The following is a 19,553-nucleotide window of genomic DNA, read 5'->3' as shown; positions in this document are numbered from 1 at the left end:
ATGCCTTCTAATCACAGATCCAGTAGTTGAGGCCCTGCAAGAGGCCTCCAAGGAATCAAAACTACATTGCAAAGTAGGCTTTCCAACCTGTTCTGCTGCAAGCAGTAATTCCTGTAATTCTAGGTTTTCCACACATTCAGAAATCAACATAATTTTCTGTTTCAATAATCCCATAACATGCTGTTGTTATTTAAGCATATGAAACTGGCAGTTTAAGGCCCTAATTGCCAAAGTTGCAGACGTATAAACCTTTTTTCCCCATCTATCCTGCGCCCTGGAATCTCTATCAGAGGGGGCAGGATTCTTGGCTATAGAGGCCTTTACACCTTTGGGACCCTGTGAGTTTCAGGTCAGCAGCAGGATTTTTGAATAAAAATTTGTGGGAGTCAGGAACCCTGTAATATCTGTCTGGCTTACTAGGAGCCGGAGGTAGGGAATCAGGAGCCATGCTAGATTCCGAAAACCCCATCTACAATGTCTAATACAGGAGGGTATAGCCAAAGGCTTATGCTGAAGAAGAAGGAAATCCCCAAGCCTCTTTTTGATTCCGAGAAAAACCTGACTCTCCCAATGAAAGTGTTCCCTTAAAGTATGCAAGGTTTCTCCAAAAGAATAATCTTCAGGAGGAGATGCAGATGGGGTTGATTCTTCTGCATCTGAATCCTCATAGGGTGGTATAGAAAACTCCTGTTCAGAAGAGAAATCAGATGAAATAGAAACCTGATCTGAAGATTCATAATCAGTGTCTTGCCTAGACCTTGGGAACCCCTGATCAAGGTTTGCCTAGGCCTTGGGAACCCCTGATCAAGGTAATTAAGTCCTCAGCCATTTTGATCATCCGTTTTTTAGGCATAGGGGCCTGAGCACGTGGCTCATGCGTCGGGTTTTTAGCCTTAGAAGTTGTTTTTGAAGCTGGCGTCGGTTTTATATAGAAATGTTGAGGCCTGAAAAAACCCTCAGAAGCTGGTGCCTGCTCAGCGGCTCTGGACCCATCAGAGGGAGACATCAGCGGGTACAATACTCTGAGAATCTCGCAGTATACCTGACTCCACATGGGTCTCGGTAGAGGCCTGCGACTCAAAAGTAGCAGGTATCAGGGGCTGCGAAAGCACCTCACCGAGTACTGGTGAACTGGCTTAGGAGAAGCTTCGTCGTCAGTTTTGGACCTCGATGGTCTGTCTCTGTCCTTTTCTTTGCCTTTTTTTGTGAACTCCGGTAGTCGGGTTGCCATCTGATGACATTTCAGGGTAATTAAATTTGCTTCCAAAATATTTTGAAGCAAAGATATACAGACGCATAATAGTGCGCTGGTTAAATCTAGCACAAAACAGACAGCAAGGCACGTTATGATCTGGGCCTAGGCAAGGAACACAGTACAAATGAAAATCCTTATGAGCTATTTGCTTCCCACAAGTAATGCAATTATCAACTTTTACTGACATCAGTAAAGAGCAAGAAAAAGTTTCCCCAACGGGGTACTTAGCTTTAATTGAAGACTTTGGTTCTGAAACTCGAATGCGAAAATTTCAGGAGTCTGACAACTGGCACTTGCGAACTGCTTCTGCTTCGGGCACCGCGTGGCAAGAAAGACTGAAGAAAATGGCGTTGGCTGCATGTTTTATACCACTGATGACCTGACGTCATGGAAGAGGAGACAGCAACCAACGCAGGACCCAAGACTTCGATATTCTGGCCGACTGAGGGCAACCTGCCAGCAGATTACCCAAATGTAATGACTGCAACAGTGAAACATGAAGAACATCAAGAAACTATGTATAGAACTATTTCTGTATATGCTTGTGTGATTAGTGAAGAATGGGAGTATCTTTCAGAAAATACTGGATTATGTACTGGTAAACAAATACAATTACATGAGATTTCAATTCCGATTAAATGAGGAACAGAAAGAGGAGGAAAAGATGCAAGAAAGACGACAAGTAATAAAATGCGGAAAATTAGCTATATGGAATAATAAAACCACTCATTTGGCAAAATGGTTGAAAATACAACAGAGGAAGATTTATTAAAAGAATAAATGAAAAAGAATGGAATGAAAAAAGAAAATATATTAATTATGGAAGGATCGTATTACTGTGAAGGTAAATGGTTCAATGTGATGGTTTCTGTTGGGAATAACCTTGTTTGCCCCAAATTCGTAACCTAAATGCAAGCGGAAATGTGAATCTTGCTTTGCATACAACCCTTTGTCATATCTGCTTACTGTTCAGGTCCTGCAAGGTAATGCTTCATATTCTGCCAGCTAAGAAGGCCGGACTCATTTTAATTGTCTTTAGCACATGCAAAGGAAATCATTAGTTGAAATGGTAGAGGTAAGAAACGGAGACCTCCTGTCCATGTGTACATAAATATATCGCGTACAGAGCTGTACACTTTCAGATTAGTCATAACAGAAAGTGTAGTGTAAGAGAAGGCAAAGGTTGCTATGCTGTTTTTCAAAAATGGTTATCAAGGCAACAAGGTTTTATTTGTAGTGGGAAACGTGCCCAGTTCATTTGTGTTAGCATGCATTTTGTCAAGGATTTGAAGTACTAAGAGTTTACACTCCCCTTCTTAGGTTAGGAGACGTCGCTTTTCCTGCCACGAAAAAAGGAAAGTTCAGCGGGCAGACTTGCAATAACCAACATGCTGGCAGTCAAGTGCATAAAGAACCACAGTATGTTTTTTTTTACTCCCCAAAACAACCAAAATAGTTAAAGAAAACACAGTATTTAAACATTTTGAAAACATTAACACACATATTGCCTTCAACCAGCCAAGTATTCCCATCAAAAATCTGGTTGCGATAATACGTAAATACGGATTAATTTTAAGGCTAAAGAGTCCTATAATACCTACTCGGTCTCCCAGGAGTACAAGCAGGGGGTATGGGGGGTGGGTTGTGAAAATATGGGTCAAGATGGACAACACACGTGGAATTAAGTACATAACTTCTTTTTGTGATGTTGTCAATCTCACCTCCCAAGCTACACGATTTACTTTGATATCTCGCAGGACTGATCGTATTGGAATCAAAGTTGTATTCTGAGAACCTGTGGACTTTGACGTGATATCCGTTTTTTTACCTGGTTGGTATTTTTTGTTGGATTTTGTTCCTGGCGTGAGGCAAGCCATCTGGGCATTTATATTCAAGCTTGCACCCAGGAATGTAATTAGAGAGGGTACCAGTTGTGATTTCTTTTCATTTATGGTGTACCCTTGGCATGTTAGAAGCCTTTTTACAAACACCAGATGTAGTAGAAGAGTCTCCTTGTTTTCTGCCTGAATTAGACAATTGTCCAGATAAGGATAAATTTGAATGTTTCTTTGTCTGCAAATGCAATTATTGGTGCCAGGCACTTTGTGAAGACCCTGGGCACAGTAGATGAGCCAAAGGGCAGTGCAGAGAACTGGTAATGCAAATAGCCTGCTTTGAAGCGGAGGTATCTTCTGCAAGATTCCCCGATTGGGATATGTAGCCTCTTAAGTCTAGAGTTACCAACCAGGCATCCTTGCCCAGCATAGGCAGTAACTGCTGGAGAGTCAGCATCTTGAATTTTGGAATGTCTAGGAAAGTATTTAGAATGGCTAGAATGGATATTAAGTCCAGAATTGGGCGCCATGATTTGTCTTTTCTGGGTACCAGGAAAAGTCTTGAATAAAAATCTTGTCCTTTTCCATTTTCTGGTACTGGTTGAATAGCCTCCATATCCATGAGGGACATAACTTGTTTCTGGGCCTCTGCCCACTGATTTGAAGGCAGATCTGGCCATCCGTTTGGAATTGGCAACGTGTGGAAATGAAATCTGTATCCGTGGGATACTATATTTAAGACCCACTTGTCCTGAGTAATTAGATGCCAATTTTGTGCATGAAGTGCTAGTTTTCCCCCAAAGGGGCTGCCAAAAGATAAGTGCTTGGAAATGGCAGAGGAAAGTCATTGAGACTTTTTACCGTGGGGGGCTTGCTACTTCCAGATTTGTTCTGCAAGTTCCTTGTGACTGAAATCTGGAGCCTTTGGAGTGTCTGGGTTTGACCTGAGCGGCTCTGTTGGGTACTGGAAAGGACCAACTCTTTGTAGGCCAGTGCCTACTGAACCTGGGTGGCTGCACTTGCAGGAAATCTTTTACAGTTTGCATAGATTTAAGCTTTGTCTTCCATCTTTTTCAAAACTTCTTCTGCCTTATTACCAAATAGACTGTCCTGTTGCAAAGGAGCATCCAACAATTTTGCATTAACATGATCAGGCAGATTTTGCTCCTTGAGCCAAGCATGCCTTCTTATCACAGATCCACTTACAGCGACCCTGCAAGAGGCCTCCAAGGAATCAAAACCACATTGCAAAGTATGCTTTCCAACTTGTTCAGCTGAATGCAATAAATCCTGAAACTCTATTTTCCACACAGTCAGAAATCAACATCATTTTCTGTTTCAGTAAGCCCATGACATGCTGCTGATATTTAAGCATATGAAATTGACAGTTTAAAACCCTGATTGTCAGGGTTGCAGACATATAAACCTTCTTACCCCATCTATCCAGTGCCCTGGGGGGTCTCTATCAGAAGGGGTAGGATTTTTAGCAGTTGAAGCCTCGACACCCTTGGGATCCTGAAAAATTGTTTCACGATCAGCAGTAGGGTTTTTAAAAAGAAACTTGTGGGAGTCAGGAACCCTGTAATATCTGTCTGGCTTACTAGGAGCCAGAGGCAGGGAAATCAGGAGCCATGCTGGATTCTGAGAAATCATCATCATCAACAATGTCTAAAACAGGAGGTACAGCCAAAGGCCTATGCTGAGGAAGAAGGAAATCCCTAAGCCTCTTTTTGGGTTCTGAAAAATCCTGACTCTCTCAATGAAAATGTTCCCTTAAGGTATGCAAAGTTTCTCCAAAAAGAAAAATCCTCAGGAGGAGAAGCAGAAGGGTTGGATTCTTCTGCATCAGAGTCCTCATAAAGGGGAATAGAAAATTCCTGATCAGAAAAGGAATCAGAAGAAATGGAATCCAAATCTGAAGATTCATAATCGGTGCCTTGCCTAGGCCTCTTAGCAGGAAGAGGTTGGGAACCCCTGATCAAGGTAATTAAATCCTCACTCAGTTTGATCATTTGTTTTTTAGGCATAGGGGCCTGAACACGTAGCTCATGCGTCATTTTTTTTAGACACAGAAGTTGGTTTTGGCCTTGTTTTTGATGATGGCGTCTGTTTAATATACAACTCTTTAGGCCTGAAAACACTCTCAGAAGCCGGTGCCTGTTCAGCGGTTCCGGACCCATCTAAGGAAGAGACATCTGTGGGTTCAATACTTTAAGTGTCTTGCTGCATACCAGACTCCGAATGGGTCTCGGAAGAGACCTGCGAATCAAAAGCAGCGGGCATCGGGTGCTGCGAAAGCACCTCACTGAGCATCGGCGAACCGGCGACTGGCTTAGGAGAAGCTTCGTTGGTTAAACCTTCTCTTTGCATGTTTTGTGAATTCCGGTAGTCGGATTGCTAACAGATGACATTTCTGGATAGTCAAATCTTGAGCCAAAATATTTAGAAGCAAAAATATACAGACGCTTAATAGTTCATTGGTTAAATTTAGCACAAAACCGACAGCAAGGCACACTGTGGTCAGGGCCTAGGCAAGGAATACAGTACAAATGAAAATCCTTATGAGATATTTGCTTCCCACAAGTAATACAATTATTAACTTTTACTGACATCAGTAAGGAGCAAGAAAAAGTTTCCCCAACGGGGTACTTCGCTTTAGGTTGAAGACTTCAGTTCTGAAACTCGAAAACAAAAATCCCAGGAGTCAGCAGACCAGCACTTGCGAACTGCTTCTGCTTTGGGCACCGAGCGCCAAGAAAGACTGATTAAAATGGTGTCGACTGCATGTTTTATACCCAACGACCTGACGTCATGGAAGAAGAGACAGCAACCGACGCAGGACCCAAGACTTTGTTATTCAGGCCGACTGAGGGCAACCTGCCAGCAGAATTACCAAATGTAATGACTGCAACAGTGAAACACGAAGAACGTCTGCCATTCAAAAGGATTTCACATCTATCCCTATATTTATTTTTGGTAAGTGAAGTAATGTAAACAAAAATGTCAGAATACTCATACTCCCAACAAAAACTAATTTATCCTAATTACCGTAACCCTGAATAACAAGTAAGCATGATCAAATATATTAAATACCACAAACTCGACAAAACACTCAAATGACAAACAATGCCGTTTGTGACTACTAAACTAATGCTCCTACTCCTTTTTAAACCACCTCATCAAAGAAGCCAGAAAAGATCTGGCAGAGAGCTTATTCCAAGGTTAGAAGAGGACCATAACCCATTACTAATTACTCAGCATATGCTACTAAAATACAAACCATTAATGCCATATGCAGTTTCATTAGTCTTTCACCACAGAGACTACCCCTCCTCTGGAACAGGCTCTCCATCCATGTGAAGCAGAGTTCCTCCCTAACCCAAATTCAAGTGCAACCTGGACAACTGGATGGTGAACAGGAAATTCATCCCCAGTTTGGCACCTCTATATCTCTGACACAGGCAGCCTGTAAAGGGTTCCAACTCCAAGGCCCCCGCATACACTTACCAAGGGTAGCAGAACTTGGCAGAGACTTGGGATACATGGCTAGGCTTAAAAAGGCCCTTGTGGTCATTAGCCTAGTAAATACCTATGAAGTTTGTGGCAGCGACATCACAAGCAAATACCAAGGAATGGCTATCTGAGGTCTGGGGGACAGTGAAGTTAAAATGATTGCTTTTTTGGTGAATAGCAGTACAAAAAGCAAAAAAAATATAAAGGCAGAGTAGCAAACAACAGCAAGGGCAAAGACAGTTAAAGAACACAGAGGACTGGGACAAAGACAGTTAAAGAACACAGAGGACTGGGAAGGATGAATTAATAATGCCTAAAGAGGCAAAAAGTAAAATAGTCTCAACTCAAACAGTACATCAGGTGACAGTATAAATACAAAACACCTCAGCTACTTTTCTCTGATAATGTGATAAACTGCTGTCACAGCATTATGGGCAGAGAGGCTAGCTGCCTGAGAACAGCTTACCTGAAGGCCTGTGGCTTTGGTCCTACTAATTTTGGACCATTCTCATTACGTATCATTTGTTCCACAGCATAGACGGTCTTTTCCATCTCCATGAGTTTCCTCAAGGCCTGTTGGCAAAGGTGGCAAATAAACTCTTACCCAAAGGGGCATCTGAAGTAACAATCCCAGAAAATGACATTTGCTACACTGTGTACACCCAAAGTGGGTATACACCTTTCTATTTGTCATCTTTGAGATCTTATCCCTCAAGGGAAATCAGAAATGCCTCAAGCCAAGTCAATATGACTTACTACTTTCACTCTGGTACTGCACTGTTTGGGCTGGCAAAGGCCCAGTACCAAAGGTAGCAGAAATATCGGGTCTTCTTAAAAGTTCAACACGTCATTGCAAGGTACAATAGATAATTTTTGATGACTGGCAAGAGGGTTGCAAAACATTTAAAAAAGCATAACGTGACTCTTTTTGGTTGGCAAGTTTCTCCTGCAAAAAAATAACAGCCATAAATAAGAATACAGCTTAAAAATACCACCTAGAAAGTAAGAGGCAAAGTAGCCAAACATAGAATGACTGCTCACTTGAGAAGTGATACCGAATGGAGAATGGTGCATCTTTTACAGCCAGACTCCTAACTTCAGCTTGTCCGTAAGGAAATGGAACTGCTGATACAAGTAGGAATGGGGCACAGATGTTAAAATATTGAAAAGTATCTAATGACAGTCATTAGCGGACCGGAGTTCCGCTGTGGCGACTCCTAACCGGGAAAAGCCGAAAGATACAACAACCAAGGACGGGACACTGACGTCATACAGTCAAAAGGGCCAAAATGAAATGCAAGCAAGTGTAGTATTACTACATTTGGTAAGTCTCTCTCTCAAAATACAGAAGGATCAATACTTTACTATAGTAATGTAACTGCTTATCTTGGAACCTGGGTTGATTAGTCCCTCTCCTCGGACCACCAAGTGGTCAGAAAATTCTATTTAACATCTATTATGTATCGGTATGTCATCCAAGTCTAAGGACAATTGCAGCTCTTGACACAATCCTAACTAGAACAATTACTGACTACCATATCCCATCGTTGTGATGTACCTTTCTAGACATACTAAGCAAATGGAAAAGCCTCAGATTCCTAACCAAGAAAACAATTGGCCTATAAAGTCCCTGTGCTACGAAGAAAGGCTTAAAGCACTACCCCATTACTTGGTTTCTTAGTCTCTTGAATGGTGAGCAATACCTTTCACATTGTGTACAATTAAGAATCCGACCCTCCTTGACCTTCAGTACCTTTACATAGTTCCATTAATAACAGGATGAGACTTAAATCGCCACTTGCACATTCATAAAACAAGTTAAAGAAAATGTATTACCCAATTCCTTCTCCACCTCTAACTTACAGGGGACGTTTGTTTCAAAGTAACACTATAGCATCTATCAAATTAACATGAATGATTTTATAGGAGCCCATAAATTTACCCAGAGTGACCAGTTTTGAACTTCTTAAAAGTGAGGGTGGTATAACAGAGTGGGTACTTGCAAAGTGTACACAGTCTTGTGATTCAACTGCCTTGCATTTCATATGAACCTCCACTGAAATCCTGCAACAATGAACCTTAATAGTAATAAAGTGGACTAATGGATTGGTTTGCACCATTGTACTGTCAGTGCATGCACCAAGTGCCACGGGGCACTGTAGCCCCAAGAATGGGAACTCACAATAAAAGACCTAGCTTTTGACAGACTTCTCAAAAAAAATTTTTCAACAGAAAATCCATCAAAGACATCATCTTAAAAATTAGACCAGTCACAAGACTGTTAATCACGGCTGAAAGGACCATAAATTCAAAGAAGCCAATAAAAAAGCAATGTTAAACCTGCAAAGGTTTAAAAACATTCACACAATGAAAATACAAGCATCTTAACTGCTATTCTTAATACAGTACTGCCTCCACTGTTCCTAGGTTAATTTCTAGAGCACTATGCACTGTACTAGTATTAGACATCTGTCAGCATGGCCTATGATGGTGACATGACAGGTCAATATTTTAACTTCAGTTATGTACACGTTTACTGTAACAGGAATAAAATCATGGAAGCAATATCAATATGCAGTGCTGCTGTCACACAGCTGTTTCAACTAGCTGATGGCACGTTGTTAAACCAGTTTAAGAAAAACACAGTCTCTGCTATATTTAACTCACCTACCAGGTTCAGCAAGAACATTTTCATCCTTTAAAGTAAAAAGTAAAATATGAGCTCATATTATAAAGGTTGAACTGGAAACTGGACAGCTGAACTGTCAGGCAGAATACTGCAACCAAGAAAGCAAAAAGGTAGAAAAGTACTGCAAGGGGAAAACAAAAGAGAAAGAGGTTAGTGCACCGACCTCTGTCTGTAGTCACAATCCTTTGGTAAGGATGAATTCTCGTGTCGTGTCTTCGAATTTTTGTGGCAACAGCACCTATGTCAGAAAATAAACAAAATTAAACTACCAAAGTTACTTTAACTTAAAATGGCTCTTGAAATAAACCACTATAAACAAAAACTGCAAAACTTTTTTTTTTTTTTTTTTTTTTAAATTGGGGGTGGGATTCATTTTCAAAAGGAATTTCTGTATGGTAAATACCAACTGAAAGGCAAAGGTGAAGCAAACAAAATGCACAAGGCAAGCTATCTTCCTCAATCTGCCCAGCAAGTGATTTTCGCATATTGCAGAAACAGCGACCAGCTTGGTCATGGGAGCCTCCAGGGCCACTGTTTTATTCAAATCCGTACAAAAAGTGGCAGTGTTGGTCACAAGTAATAGCAGGGATGTTTGGGATACATCCTAAGTTAACCTTAGAAGAGGTGGTTTACTATTCATCGAATGTACTTTAGCTGGATACTTAGGGAAAAATAAGTAAGGCACCCAAGAAAAAAAGCTGCATGTATACTAGGTGACCCAAAGACAGCTTGACACAATACCAGGCTGACTCCATGGTAACCCATTACATCTGGGTACAAGTTCTTTGATGGGCTAGACCATCTATTAAGATAATCTTCTTGCAGAGCCAATAACTGGCTCGTTGGGAGTGTAAATGTGGGGTCCATGTCTTAGAACAGAGACCTCAAAAAACAATACCATTAGGAAAATGCTCAAGCATGTTAAACATTTAAATTTACCCACAATCCAGATCTACTGAAGTCAAATTAATCTTTGACATCACAGTGAAATGGCATAAAAATATGCCTTTCCAAGGAAAATGCATATTACATTGATGAGTTAATGATGCCAGTCTATTACTCGATGTACCTTACTTTATGTACGCAGCAAATGCGACTGCGGAACCATCCCCATAGCAAGTTTTTCCCTGGTGAGATCAGACCATCGGTATGTCTCGAAATTTCTATCCCCCCAGCTGTAACTAGGCTAAACAAATTCCCAAAAGCTGACCAAAACCTTCTAATGGAGGGTATCAGTAGCTTCACAACACCACCCCCCTCAGAAGATGCAGACAACTGTACTGAACAGTATGCTAATGCAGTATAGAAACACCTGTACAACTGCATGGACTTGGCCTACCCAACAGAACTAAAACCTGCTCCTCAAGGAAACAAAAATCTACCTGCTGGACATCCTCTATCAACAAGCTTTACAACAAAAGGAAGAAACAAGCAAGTTAGATCACTAGTGAAAACCTCCAAAGCCAATTATAAATTGAAACTAGCCTCTGAAACAAAGGGTAACCACAAAGCCTTCTTCAGTTAAGTCAGGGTCCTCCATGGCAAAGCCCAGGTTTATTCTCAATTAGTTCTTAACAGTACTACTTACACTTACCCTCTTAACTTAGGTTCAGTGCAAATGTCACCCCCACCAGGCCTATTCAGCATCCTCAACACTTGTCCCACACCTCACATCTCTGTAGATCAAAGTGTTAAAGGCCCTATCCAAGGCAAACACAGCTTCCATGGGACCCGATAGTATCCCAGGCTGTAATCTGCACCATCTCCAGCAAGATCTAGCCTCCAGCAGAGTGGAGAAATGCCACTGCCATCCACTAGCACAAAGGTGGTGCCACTACTGACTCTGGAAATCATCGCCATATTAGCTTGACAAGTCTGATCTGTAAATCCGTGGAGCAAATTATTATGGACCTCAAACAAGGACATAGGCAATCTCCTAGCACTTGTTGACCCCACCCAGTTTGGATTAGTCAAGGGCAGATCTTGCCTGTTGAACCTGGCTGACCGAGATGGACACCAATGCCCTGGATGAAGGAAAGTCAGTACATACAGCTTACCTTGACTTGGCCAAAGCCTTTGACACAATCCCCCACTTGGGCATCATGGAAAAGCTAACAACTTGGCATAAATACCCATCTCATTAGGTGGGTGACCAACTGGCTATCTGAAAGGACCCACAAGATCATACTGGGTGCCTACACCTCCAAGAGCAGACCTGTCACTAGCTGTGTTCTCCAGGGATCTGTCCTGAGACCCCTACTGTTTAGCATCTACTTCTCAGAGGTCCAAGTAATGACAAAAGGCCTATGGCAGACCAAGTCTGTGGACGGCTATCATTGACTCCCCAAATGATGTTAACATACTACAAGAAGGTCTTACAGCAACAAATGACTGGTGCCAAACTCATGGCCTTAAGTTAAATGCAAAAAAAAAGTTTTTATACCATTTGGCAAAAACACGGCCCCTACTGATTACCACATCAATGGCACCTCCCTAAGCACACAACCTGTGGTGAGAGACCTGGGAACACAGGTTGATAATCTTGTATTCGACCATCACATAGCGACAGTGATCAGAAAAGCCTTTTACTTGGTTCATCTCACAAGTAAAGGGATTGCATCTAGAAAAAAAGGATGTTATTACCTCTCTGTACTACTACCTCATTAGGCCAATAATTTAGTAAAACACCTTGTTTGTTATGTACCTCTACGAACACTTGCACCAACTGGAAAGGCCACAGAAATACCTCTCACAGAGGATCCATGACCTCTAACACCTGTCCTGTGTGTGACAGGCTCAAATTACTATCACTCTACTCAGTATCGTACGGATTGCTCAGAGGTGATCTGTCTCTCGCCTACAAGGCAATCTCTGACCCTACCCTACTAGAGATGCTCCATATATGCAAGTCTAACCCCTCGCGCATTACCTGAAAGGCCTAAATCTAATATGTGACATTAACAAAACCTGCTGAAGAGACAAGTTTGTCTCCCAGAGGCTGCAGAGTCTCTGGAATAGACTCCCCATACACGTCAGAGTACCTCTCTGACCCTCTTCAAGCGCAACCTTGATAAGTGGATGGGAAACCACAAATTTGTTCCAGGGATTCCACTTGTGCCCTTCACTGACAGGGTCGACAGGTGCTGACTGAGGTTTATTTTTTGGGGATAAACTCTTGGCTAGGCTTGTTAAGGGCCCCAGGGCCATTAGCCTAATAACCTGCTATGATCCTGTGAAGTCTCTGGGGCAGCAAAGCTTTTCCACCTTTCACCCTTGACGAGAGAGCTAGCTGGCTACTCAGCAGCATTAACCAAACCTGACCAAGATTCCAAATCAGTGGAGTGGTACTAAATGCATAGCGGTTTGTATCTATCTCTTCAGTGGGAGGATGAGAGGCATATGCCTGAAGTGCACAACCCTGTGTTACATCCCCCCAGTAAAAAAAACCTGGAAACCAGAGAGGAAAGTACAGTTGTATACACTTATAATAAACGTAGATGTTAAGAGTGTATTCACTGCTGCAGTCATCACTTGTGGGTTATCCCTGCTGGGTAGCCCTCGGCCGGCCCAAGTAATGGAGTAAAGGTTTCCCTCCTGCATCAGCTGTTCTGCGAGTGAGGCTGATGTCAGGTCGTCAGGGCTATAAAGGGAGACAGCAGACACCATTACATCAGTTTTTCTTGCCCACAAAGGTCTTGGAGCCCCAGAGAAGATATATATCACAATTAAGAAAAAGGGGGTAGTTGGGAAGGAAACAGGACTGCAACAGTGAATACCCTTGAACAGCTACATTTATGGTAAGTGTACACTGTACTATGTTCTTCGTGTTTCACTGTTGCAGACATCACTTGTGGGAAGAACCCCAAAGTAGAGGAAGTGGGTGGAGGAAAGTTGCACAATTATGGAGATGCCAGCATTCCCTGCAGGTTTTGGAGAAAGTAGCCAGCTGGTAGTGCTTGGTGAAAGGTGTGGATAGATGTCCAAGTAACAGCTTCCAGAATTTCCTTGGTAGGAACCCCCGCTCCAACGCTCTGGAGGTAGAGGCTGCTCTTGTGGAATGGGATCTGAGTTTTGGGAGGCTTCTTTCCATGGAAGGTATAGCAGAAATGTATATAATGAGAAATCTGTCAGTTTTCCTGACTGATCTGGTCCTGTCAAGGTAAAATCTCAACTGTGTGTGCATTCAAGGTATGCAGAATTCTCCCCCTTCTATTTGTTGGTTGAGGAAAGAAGGTAGGTGTATGGCCTGGTTGAGGGTAACATCAGATATCACCTTGGGCATGGAAGGGTTAGTTCAAGAGACCCTGTCTGCGTGGAATATGAAGGGCTCAGTGGCCATAAGAGCCTGGAGCTCAGATACTCTCCTAGCAGACATGATGGCTAGCAAAAGGGCAGTCTTCCAAGACAGGTATACGAGGACTGCTAAGGAAGCTGGCTTGAAAAGGGAGGGGGTCAGCTTTTCCAGGACAAAGTTTCAATCCCAAGCTGGCGCAAGGGGCCTTCTTGGCAGTGCGATGTGAACCACACCTCTGAGGAACTGCTTCAAGAGGTGTTAGGAGAATAAAGGTTGTTCCGCCTGGATATAGGCTGAGAACAGAGGCATGAGTCGTGACAGAAGAGTAAGACAAACCCTTATAGAGAAGCTCTGCCAGGCAGTCCAGAACCAGGGTTAAAGATGCTTTAGAGCTGGTGGTGCAGCAGGTGAATCTCTTCAATTTAGAGGAATAAGAGTTTCTGGTGCTGGGTCTGCGAGCCTCCTTAATAATGTCCAACACCTGACTGCTGAGGGCTACAGTGTTAACTGTCTTTGAGGAATCGGCCATGTTGTTAACTTGAGTGTGGCAAGGCCTGGAGGCAGAAGCTTCCCTCCCTGTTGTGCGAGGAGGTCTGTGGTGGAATGCAGTGTAAAGCGAGGGTGCATGCCTATGCTGAGGAGCATGGGGTACCAGTGCTGCCTTGACCAATCTAGGGCAATCAGGACAGCCCTTGGTCCTTCTCTGATCTTGAGTAGAACCTGGGTATCAGAGGTAGCGGGGGAAAGGCACACACAAACATGCTGCCCCAGTGGAAGGAAAGGGTGCCCATCCTCCAGGCTTCTGGGTGAAACGGTCTTGAGGAGAACTTGGCCAGTTGATGGTTCTGGTGGCTTGCGAAAAGGTCCATGTCTAGCTCTCCCCAGATGAGAGTGATCTGTATGAAGGTCTCCCTGTGCAACTGCCACTCGTGGGGGTCCAGGTTCTGTCTGCTTAAGTGATCTGCCAGGGTGTTTTGCTTCCCTGGGAGGTACTGAGCTAACAGATGCAGTCCTAGATACGATGCTGACTGCCAGATTTCCATGGCAAGATGACATAGGGGGTAGGAATGAGTGCCCCCTGTTTGTTGATGTACCACATGACAGTGGTGTTGTCTGTCCTGATTATAACCCTGATGACCTGACGTCATGGAAGATGTGACAGCATCCGACTCAAAAATCCCAAGACTCTGGTATTCAGGCCAACTGAGGGCTACCTGCAGGCAGATAACCCAAATGTGATGACTGCAAGATTGAAACACGAAAAACATCTTCCAGCTCCCAAAAGGTCTGGGTTTGCAGAGTTCCAGTGTGGGATCTCAAGGCAATGTCTGAGGTGTCAGTCTACACAAGCAGACCTTGACCATGAAGGACAAAGGGAAGTCCCTTGTTTAGGGGGCAAGCCTGGGCCCACCAGAGGAGTTCCTTCTTTAAGCAAGGACTTGGTGGTAGTTGGTGCTCCAGAGACTAGTTGTGGTTAGCATCGGAGATTCCTTAGGGACCACTGCAGTTTCTGCATATGCAATCTGGCAAGGACTTGGTGGTAGTTGGTGCTCCAGAGACTAGTTGTGGTTAGCATCGGAGATTCCTTAGGGACCACTGCAGTTTCTGCATATGCAATCTGGCAAGGGGTACCAGCAAAATGCAGGAGGCCATTTATCCCAGGGCTTGTAATATTTGCCTGGCTGTGAGGTGGGTCTTTTGCACCAGTTGATGGAAGTACACAATTGCAGAAAGGTCTGCTTCGGGGGGGGGGGCTCTGTACAGGAAGTACAGTTGTGCACATTTACCATCAATGTAGATGTTAGAGTGTATTCACTGTTGCAGTCATTACATTTGGGTTATCTGCTTGCAGGTAGCCCTCAGTCAGCCTGATTAACAAAGATCTGGGTCGGTTGCTGTCCCTTCTTCCATGATGTCAGGTCGTCAGGGGTATAAAACATGCAGCAGATGCCATTACATCAGTTTTTCTTGCCCCAGATGTCAGGTTCCCCCTAATGGGAAGCAATTAAATATAAAAGTACAATGAAATACCTCCAACAAAAAAGCAAATACACCAAAAAGCTTTTAAGCATAGTAAAGGAAAGTAGAGGCATAAACAAAAGTTGGGGGTCTGGAGGGAGGGTAACCAGGACTGCAACAGTGAATACACTTAAACATCTACATTTATGGTAAGTGTACACAACTGTACTATGTTCTCCGTGTTTCACTGTTGCAGTCATTACATTTGGGTAGATTCCCAAACTGTGGTTGGGAGGAAGAGTTTAAATAGCATTAGGACCAGCTATAAGGCCCTGCTAGACTGCAGTGGCAAAGCCAGCTCTGGATTTAGAGAAAATTGGCAAATGGTAATGCTTGGTGAAAGTATGTACAGAACTCCAAGTAACAGCTTCTAGGATGTTCCTGGTAAGGACGCCTCTGAGAAAGCCTGTAGAGGTAGATGCAGCCCCGGTGGAGTGAGGTTTGATTGTGCTTATAGCAGAATGAATGCAATGGCTTATCTATTTAGAAATGGTTTGCTTTGAAATAACCTTCCCCTCTGCCCCTGCAGCAAATGCCACCAGCAGTTGTTCAGATTTCCTTTGAGGTTTAGTCCTGTCCAAGTAGAATCCAAGTTGTCTGTGCACATCTAAGAAATGCAGTATCCGTTCCCCTTTGTTCTGTGGATTGGGAAAGAAGGCTGGCAAATGAATGGACTGGTTAAGAGCCACACTGGATACCACCTTGGGCATGAAGGAAGGATTGGTTCTGAGGGACACCCTGTCCGCATGAAAGATGATGAAAGGTTCCACTGCCATAAGAGCCTGTAATTCAGATACCCTTCTAGCTGAAGTGATTGCTAAAAGGAAAGCTGTTTTCCAAGAAAGAAATTAAGTCCGCAGTAGCACCTGGCTCGAAAGGAGGTACAGGGAGTTTTTCCAAAACAAAGTTAAGATTCCAGGCTGGGGTTGGGGCTCTCCTGGGTGGTCTCAAATTTTTGGCCCCTCTGAGGAACTGCTTGAGCAGTGGATGAGAGAAGAGTGGAGGTTCTGTGTTATAATGAGCTGAAATGGCTGAGGCATGGATTTTAATGGAGGAAGAAGACAGACCCTTGTGAAGCATCTCAGTCAAGTATTGTAAAATCTGAGGTAAATTGGGTGCTGCTGTGCTCATCCCCAGAGACTAGTTCCAGGCACAGAATCTTTTCCATTGTTCAGCATAAAATTTTCTAGTACTAGGCCTCCTTGCCTCTAAAATGATATCCATCACAGGTTTACTGAGGGATGGTAAAGGAGAGATTAGGTAATTAGCCAGGCTGCAAGGTTCAGTGTTAGAAGCTGAGGGTGTAGAATCTGGTTCTCCTACTGGGACAACAAGGAAGGAGTCTGAGGCAGGTGCCATGGGAAAAACCGTGACACAGGACACACCGCTGGCGTGGTCAGTCTGGAGCAATCAATATCATCCTTGGTTTGTCCTGTTTGATTTTTAGTAGCACTTTGGAAAGCAGAGGCAGAGGGGGGAAGGCACAGACTGATAGATTTTTCCAGTTGAAGGGCAGAGCATCCACTTTCTAGGCTCGTTTGTGGTGAGTCCTTGTGCAAAATATGTCCAATTGGTAGTTCTAGGGAGAGGCAAATAAATCTATATCTGGGCTCCTCCATTTGCTTGTCAACATGTTGAAAATCCTTGGTTCCAGTTTCCACTCGTGTGGGTCCATAATCAGTCTACCAGTGTATTTAATTTTCCTGGCAGGAATTGAGCTTGTAGATGCACTTGGTAGCTCAAGGCTGTGTTCCACAATGCCATGGCTAGTCTGCAGAGGGGGTAAGAATGTGTACCCCCCTGCTTATGTACCACATAACAGTGGTGTTGTCCATCTTTACCATTAGTTGTCCTGGAAGAATGTGGTCCTTGAAGGCTGTCAGAGCATTTTGTACAGCTAGCATTTCTTTTTGATTGATATGCAGGTGCATTTGACTTGAGTTCCATTTGCCCTGAATGCACATCCTGCCAGGTGAGCCCCCATGCATAGTCTGATGCGTCTGTTAGGGTTTGGGCGGCAGGGGGTGGTGTGAAAGGTAGTCCCTTGTTTTGGTGGCAGGCCTCTGGCCACCAAAGGAACTCTAGGCGTAGGCAAGGTATGATAGGAACCATTGCTTCTAGATCGTGGGAATGTTGACTCCATAGGCTTTTTAGATACCACTGTAGTTTCCTCATATGTGCATATGGAATTAGAAGAATGCAGGAGGCCATGAACCCCAAGGCTTGCAGTATTTGTCTTGCAGATAGTAGGGTTTTTGTGGCCACTTGTTTGAAGTAGGTTGTCAAATGAATTTCTTTCTCTAGCATGAGGTAAGCCATCTGGGAAGTTGTATTCAAGCTTGCTCCCAGGAATATAATTTGTTGACAGGGTACCAGGTGAGATTTCTGTTTATGGTGTACCCCAGACAGGTTAGAACCCTTTGTACAAAGGCCAGATGATTCAAAAGTACGTCCTGGCTTTCTGCCTGAATTAGACAATCGTCCAGGTATGGGTATATTTGAATATTTCTTTGCCTGCAGAATGCAATAACTGGAGCTAGGCACTTTGTGAATACACTGGGAGGAGTAGATAAGCCAAAGGGCAGTGCAGAGAACTGATGGTGTGTGTGGCCTGCTTTGAAGCGAAGGTATCTTCTGCAAGATTCCCAGATTGGGATGTGCAGGTATCCTTTTAAATCTAGTGTTGCCAACCAAGCATCTTTTCCTAGCATAGGACACAACTGGTGAAGAGTCAGCATCTTGAACTTTGGAATCTTCAAAAAGGTGTTTAGAGTAGACAGGTCCAGTAGGGACAACATGAATGGTCTTTTCTGGGTGCCAGGAAAAGTCTTGAGTAAAAACCTTGTCCCTTTTCCCCTTTTGGTACCAACTGAATAGCACCCATGCTTAAGAAAGAAAGTACTTGTTTTTGGGCCTCTGCCCACTGATTTGGGGGTAAGTCCGGCCACCCGTTTGGTGTTGGCAACGTGTGGAAGTGAAATATGTATCCCTGGGACACTATTTAAAACCCATTTGTCCTGGGTAATGAGCTCCCAGTTCTTTGCATGAAGAGCAATCTTTCCACCCAAAGGGGCAGTCAGTTGAGTCAGTTTACCATAGGGGGGAGTCTTATTACTCCCAGATTTGGATGCGAGGTTCCCCCCCACTAGTTAGTCCTGCGTGTCCAGTGGGATTGAAAATTGGGGTTTCTGCTGTGTCTGGGTTTGGCTTGAGAAGACCTGGAAGGGGTTGGAAAGGACCAATTTTTAGAGGGCCAGTGCCAACTAAATCTATGAAGCTGAACTTGTAAGAAATCTTTTAACAGTTTGCATAGATTTAGCTTTAGCTTTCATCTTTAAGAACTTCCTCAGCCTTGTTGCCAAACATGTGGTCCTGATTTAAGGGAGCATCCAACAATTTAGCTTTAACATGATCAGGTAAAGATTGCTCCTTAAGCCAAGCAAGCCTTCTGAGCACAGACCCAGTAACAGCAGCCCTGCAAGAGGCATCTAATGAATCAAAACCACATTGCAAAATATGTTTTCCAACCTGAAAGGCAGAATTGATTAAATCCTGTAATTCTTTATTTTCCACATATCAGGAATCATCATTTTCTGTTTAAGCAATCCAATAAGATGTCGCAGATCGTTTAACACATGAAACTGGCAGTTTAAAGCCCTAATGGCCAAGGTTGCAGAAGTGTAAATCTTCTTACCCCATCTATCCAGCGCCCTGGAGTCTCTATCAGAAGGGGTAGGATTTTAAGCAGTAGAAGCCTTAATTACCCTTGGGCCCCTGAGAAATAAATAGTCTCTGGATCCGCAGGACTTTTAAAAAGGAACTTGTGTGACTCTGGGACCCTGTAGTATCTCTGTCAGGTTTTCTGGGAGCAGGAAGGCAAGGAATCAGGGGCCAAACTAGCTTCCAAAAAAGCATCAACAATGTCGGCCTTTGTTGACACAGGAGTAA

At 43.5% G+C, this 19,553-nt stretch overlaps 1 protein-coding gene across 2 annotated transcripts in view; it reads right to left on the bottom strand.

Moving 5' to 3' along the window:
• The window catches only part of LOC122811194 (protein quaking-A-like), a 466,526-nt gene that overhangs the window by 52,970 nt on the left and 394,003 nt on the right, over positions 1 to 19,553 (bottom strand). The window contains exons 7-8 of one of the 2 annotated variants that reach the window (XM_044082883.1): positions 9,456 to 9,530; positions 8,945 to 9,299 (exon numbers count right to left, since the gene is read on the bottom strand). In XM_044082883.1, coding sequence (XP_043938818.1) covers positions 9,295 to 9,299; positions 9,456 to 9,530 — 80 coding nt within the window. In that variant the 3' untranslated portion in view covers positions 8,945 to 9,294. Of the gene's footprint in view, positions 1 to 8,944; positions 9,300 to 9,455; positions 9,531 to 19,553 lie in introns of those variants that run through there. The other variant, XM_044082875.1, reaches the window with a different exon arrangement.

This window comes from Protopterus annectens, chromosome 1.part1 (genome assembly GCF_019279795.1).
Source record: "Protopterus annectens isolate FY-2018-M chromosome 1.part1, PAN1.0, whole genome shotgun sequence".
NCBI classification, from domain to species: Eukaryota; Metazoa; Chordata; order Ceratodontiformes; family Protopteridae; genus Protopterus; species Protopterus annectens.
This window is presented reverse-complemented; position numbering and strand designations above follow the sequence as displayed.